This window comes from Aegilops tauschii, chromosome 3, assembly GCF_002575655.3.
Source record: "Aegilops tauschii subsp. strangulata cultivar AL8/78 chromosome 3, Aet v6.0, whole genome shotgun sequence".
Lineage (NCBI taxonomy): Eukaryota > Viridiplantae > Streptophyta > Magnoliopsida > Poales > Poaceae > Aegilops > Aegilops tauschii.
In genome coordinates, this window is record NC_053037.3 from 342,384,109 (window position 1) to 342,389,865 (window position 5,757).

Here is a 5,757-nt window from a genome sequence, read left to right on the forward strand (position 1 = left end):
AAGTTAGCCATTGCAACTTTGTATACTTCATTTGTGTCCAACGACCAGGCCAAGACCGCTTTCGGATCCCCACCTTTATCAATACTTCATGTATATTCGCAATATTCAGGTTTCTTTTATCATATTCTTGCTTGTTCTTCGATTGCATGCAGGAATAGACCTTCATGGTCAGGTTGATCGTGCTCCGGTGTGGTCAATAACCTCTCGGAGTTAGTTTAGTGATTGCTAAGGCGCAACAACGTGCATGTTTGTAGTCGGATCGTCAAAGTCGACTCCACACCAAATCGATAGCTATCATCTTATCGAAAGATCGGGAAAACCCTCGCCTCTATCAGACACCATCCGAAGCTGCGGCCTTGAGACTTGCGGCGGTGCTTCGGCAACTACTAGTCCACCTCTCTAGGCCGCGGAGGAGCTGCGTCGGCCATATGGACAACGGAGGGTGACGCTGGTCGAAAATCGACCAATATCGACATGTCGCCGAACCCCAAATCGGACAGTCGGCGGGGGCTCGGCGGCTGTTCGGAGTGGTTGTGTCGAGCGGCGGGGTCAAGGCAGACTCGGGTATGGGCGGCGGGCTGGAGACCGTGGTGTTTGCGGCTGAAATCACGTCGTCGGTTGTTGGGGGAATAGCGGTCGCGCGGCGGTGAGATGTCCTAGTGGCAGTTGGGGCTGCATGCACGAATGCACCAGTTTTGCGGCAGCAACAAAAGTGTTGTATATTTGTGGCACATGGTGTTTTTTTTGGAATGCCTAAAGAATTCGAAGCAAAAAATTTGCAAATAGGGCAATTGTTGGAGCTATGTTTTTGGCTGGAAAAGCCCTAAAGAGCGGTTATGCCAAACTACAGGGCATTTGGAGATGCTCTAACGTCGTGCATCAAACGTGCACGGCTCGGTCCGCACGTCCAAATTCCGTCAAATCTGAAACAAATTTATGGGGTGTTTGGGGGAGTCCGGACGTCCGCCACGTCAGACTCCGACACACCCGATCCACCCAAAATCCCCCCTCCATGGGCCGTTTTCACCCACTCCGTCCTTCCCCTCGTGCTCTTGATCTGCATCCATCAAGACCGCCGCCATTGGCCTCTACACCACTCCGGCGCCCACTCGGTTTTTGTCGGACCACCACTACTCCATGCATGCATCTTGTACTTCGCCGCCGTTGGACCCACGAATCTTTCCATAGCCCAGGTACCGTTCGCCCTTGCCGACGCCGTTCATGGCCACACCACGCTCGAGAAGTGTTCGACTAGATCCCATTGAGAATTTTTCTTGACTTTCTCCTTATTTAACATGAAGCAAGCACGATACTCGGTGATGGAGGACGCATTGTTCTGCAACACTCGATAAGTAGTTTCCACACCAAAATATACAACATTATGTCCTTATCAGTTAAATATTTGATAGTAATCACACACTAGGACAAAGAAGCATAGAGCCAGGTCAATTTATCAAACTCAGAAGAAGGGTAAATTATAAGTAAGAACTTGAACTAAGAACAAGAGAGTATGTTGAATGATGTGACCATAATGACCAAAAATATGAATAAAGATGATTTCAATGAAAGATCGTGTCTGACGGCAGATGGAAGGAGAGTGAATTGATAAACCATTCCTACAAAATGAATTACGAACCAGAGTCAATCACTAAACAGAAGGGGAGCCTTTGCGCAACAGTAAGCCTTGTGACCATGAGGTCACATATTTGAGTCCTGAAAATAGTATCTTGCAGAAATGCAGGGAAAGGATGCGTACATTAGACCTAGAAATGATTGGACCCTTCCCCCCGGACCGTGCGCACGCAGGAGCTACATGGAAGGGGCTGGCCTTTTTAATTACTCAATCACTAAACAGTGAGGAGTTGACTAAGGATGATCCTGGCAGCTACTTTTTCATTACAAGGAATCATCATGCTAGCGTGTTCTTCTGGCCGTAGTAATTGATAAGAGTAACTTCTGACATGTATACTGAAGTCTGTACCAGTAGCTTAGTTAGTTATAGGGTATCAAATGAATAACAGGAAAAAAATATAACTGACAATGTGGTATAAGTGGGCATCAGACATCAAATTATGATGCCAAATACTAAGGTCCCGTTCGGCGTCACTCCGCTCCACGGCTCCGCTCCAGGAGCGGACGGAGCTGTAATGCAAAATCTAGGAGCCAGCAAACAGCCCCTCCTCAGATCCTAGGAGCGGTAGATTCCCGAACGGGGCCTAAACAGACCAAAATTCTATCTACGAAACTCTATGAACTGATAACTGTCAAACTTCAGAGCAAATGACCTATCGGAAATCTGAAACATCCCATCAGTGATAACCGGAAGCAGCATGGACCTGGAGCACATAACTAGAAATGGTTGGCACTCCACCAAAACAAACATAGTTGAGCAGAATACACAATCAGCACAAAAGGATTAATGCTCATGCCGTCAATTACAAATTGTGGTATGAGCAACAAATACCAAATTATGATACCAAATGCTAGGCAGATCGAAAAATTATAATGGCAACTTTAGAACAAAGGAGCTATTGAAAGTTTAGAAAATCCGATCGGTGATAACTGAAAGCAGCCCTGACATTAACACAGAATAAAAAACAGTTACAGTTCACTAAAAATGCATAATGGGACAGAATATTTCGCAGAGAGTTACGATTGGCACAAAAGGGTCCATGCTCATGGGCTCATGGCACCCAGTTGTAGGCGCAATCTTTTCCCTGCTCTGAAGTTAATCCTGGTCACCACCAATGTCTAATTCTTCCATCACAGAATCACTCCCAAACCCTTACCTAACATTATGAGATGAAGAACTAGATCTAAACACAATAGTACGAGCTAGACTTAAGAATGCAAGTTTTCGGGGACTCGGCCGCAGAAATCATCAACTCAGAGGTCGCCTGTGAGCAGCTTCCGGCCAACCTCGAAGGAGACGAAAGCGTCGATGCAGGCGTACTTGATCTGATCGTACGAGAGGCAGTAGGCGTCCCACGGGCCCATCCTCACCCTCTGTGGCTTCTGAAGGTTGGCTCCCATGACGGTGCGCGCCACGGCCTGCAGTCCGGCCTGGCGGAGCTCCGGCATTTGCATCCCCTCCGCCGCGAGGCCACGCAGGTCGACCGCGTTGGCCACCTCGAGGCTGTGGTCGTCGCTGAGGCGCTCGACGTCCTCCTGCACGCCGACGCCGACAAAGCGGAGGTTGGGGTCGGCGAGGAAGCCCGACAGAGCCTGGGGGACGAAGTCGGCGTGGAGGAGCTGGAAGATGAGGCAGCGGCGGCCGACGCAGAGCTGCAGGAGCGCGACGGGGTTCTGGGAGGGGCTGTAGCTGGGGCGCCACTCGACGTCCATCCCGACGACGAGGTCGCCGAGGACGGAGCGGATCTCCTGGAGCCAGCCCTCTACGGCCGCGCCGGAGTTGGTCACGGTGGTGACGATCACGTCCGCCCCGAAGGCAACGTCGGTGACGAACGTGTCGGTGGCCATCGGATGATGGATCGCTCCGTCGGTTCTGGGCTAGCTGGCGCTCCTTCCGCCCGCAGACGACCGGGGTCAAGAGGGGGTCAGAGCAAGGGAGAAGAAACAAACCGAACGGCGATGGCGGATTGGCGGCGGGCGGGCGAGGGCATGGACCAGCCCGACATATATCTCAAAGAGAATATATCAGAATAACCCCTCTTACTAGTTGGAAATTCCAAAAGAAAAGGGCAACTATTCGAGCGAGCGATCGTAGTGTTTTTGCAGGAAACGAATTGCCATAAGCCCATAACCCCGGAGGCAGGGAAGAGCTATTTTTCAAAGGCTGGTTTCGAGTTTCGAGGGAACAAGAGGGGTTTTCTGAAGAATAGCGTTGGCAGGCTTTGCGCTCGTGCTTTTGGGTTAGTACTGTAGCTGGTCTACTGGCGAGAACAGGGCCGGACGCGTAGGAATCAAGCTGTCAGACGATATGTTTGACCCATCTGCTTTTGCCTGCAGGGCGGTCCTACCAGGCGTTAAGCTCCATCTTTGTACAGGTTGCCACGGCTGCCAACTAGACATAGAATTTGATATGGCAAGTTAATTACAAAGAGAGAGTAGTCTGATGATCCTGATAAGAAACGATCCATAGTGCTGCTGGACCGAGATCAGGTGACTTGCCTCTTGCAAGTCACGCTGTACCTTGCGCCCCTATATTAGCCACCCAAACAAGATCCAACGGACAATATTGAGCCAGATCAAAAATATAGCCGGGACTTGTGGTTACACAGTGGCGCCTAGTTCTCGCTTGGAATCTCACAACGTGGATGGATCTAAGTCAACGTTGTAGTCTCGTACTCTTGTAGTATTGTAGAGGGACTTGCTGCTGCCGCAGCCAGCAGCCAGCCGTACCGGAGGCGAACAGGGACTTCAGGGAGAATTGCATCGGCTGGTCGTGGATGGTGTGCACAGGCGCTGCATGCACCTCAGCTTCATGTTCGTCTGCTTCTGCATGTTGTGCCCTTGCACTAGCTCCTGCAATTCACCAACCCGAGAGCGCGCAACCTCGTCTAGTCAGGTGGACCACCTCGGCCACTGCCGCCGCCAGCACCATGGCCGTAGCAGCCTCAGCGGTCGCCACGGCGAGCCCGATGGCATGACACTGCTCGTCCATCACTGCGGGTGCAAGCGCCGACCTCGCCGCGGATTGTTGCTACTCCAACCTAGGATCAAGGATAAAACTCACGCTCCATTGGCGAAGTCGTGAACTTCTTATTTTTTGTCGTGTGCTTGAAAACGGCCGAGTCCCAAGCTGTTTGGTTGGTTTGGATCAATACTGTCCGTTGGATCTTATTTGGGCGGCTGATACAGGGGCGCAAGGTACAGCATGACTTGCAAGAGGCAAGTCACCTGATCTCAGTCCAGTGCTGCTACTTTGCCTCCGTACATATTGTTGGCTCCCTTTCCCTACCACACTAACACTCCACTACAATTATTTTGTGGTTTGCTTCTACAGTTTCGTTAGCTTTTCCTTTCGATTTCATCATGCTATTATAAGTATAAATGGTATATGTTCCTATGACGTGTGTATTTCTATGTAGATTTCCTTTGGTACAATGGACTCGGGTGCTCAAGAAAGAATTCGATATAAAGGATCAAGAAACAATGATTTGTTTGGATGTTCACATGTACTGCTATCAAATTTGTCTACGAAGGATCACCAAAGGTTTGCAATTTTATTTAATCTTTCGATAAAACTCTTCATCTTTACCATGTATTGTGTTCTTTCCTTTTGCCTAATAACATGATTCTTGCTAACATTTAAAAAAAAGACATTGTGCTGTTTGTTCGGATCTAGCACCTTTTTTATGTGATCTAGCACCTTTCTTAGTAAGACGAAGCATGCTTCTATATATACTTAAGGGGCATGTGGCAATTAAGAGGAATGCCAAGAATTAGTGTTTTTTTTTGTCTAAAACACAAGTCACAATTACTAAACTTTGTTTCTTCAAATATCGTTGTTGAAGGAAATATGCCCAAGAGGCAATAATAAAGTTGTTATTTTATATTTTCTTATTCATGATAAAGGTTTATTATTCATGCTAGAATTGTATTGATCAGAAACCTTAATACATGTGTGAATACATAAACAAACACCGTGTCCCTAGTGAGCTTCTACTAGACTAGCTCGTTGATCAAAGATGGTTAACGTTTCCTAACCATTGAGATGAGTTGTCATTAGATAACAGGATCACATCATTAGGAGAATGATGTGATGGACAAGACCCATCCGTTAGCTTAGCATAA

The 5,757-nt window shown here is 48.4% G+C and overlaps 1 protein-coding gene across 1 annotated transcript; it reads right to left on the reverse strand.

Annotated features, from left to right (window-relative positions):
* Positions 1-2,559: 2,559 nt before the first annotated feature.
* Positions 2,560-3,624, reverse strand: LOC109766914 (3'-5' exonuclease). Its single transcript, XM_020325670.4, has one exon. The coding sequence runs from the start codon at positions 3,478-3,480 to the stop codon at positions 2,887-2,889; it is 594 nt and encodes a 197-aa protein (XP_020181259.1). The 5' UTR covers positions 3,481-3,624; the 3' UTR covers positions 2,560-2,886.
* Between the last annotated feature and the right edge of the window lie 2,133 nt (positions 3,625-5,757).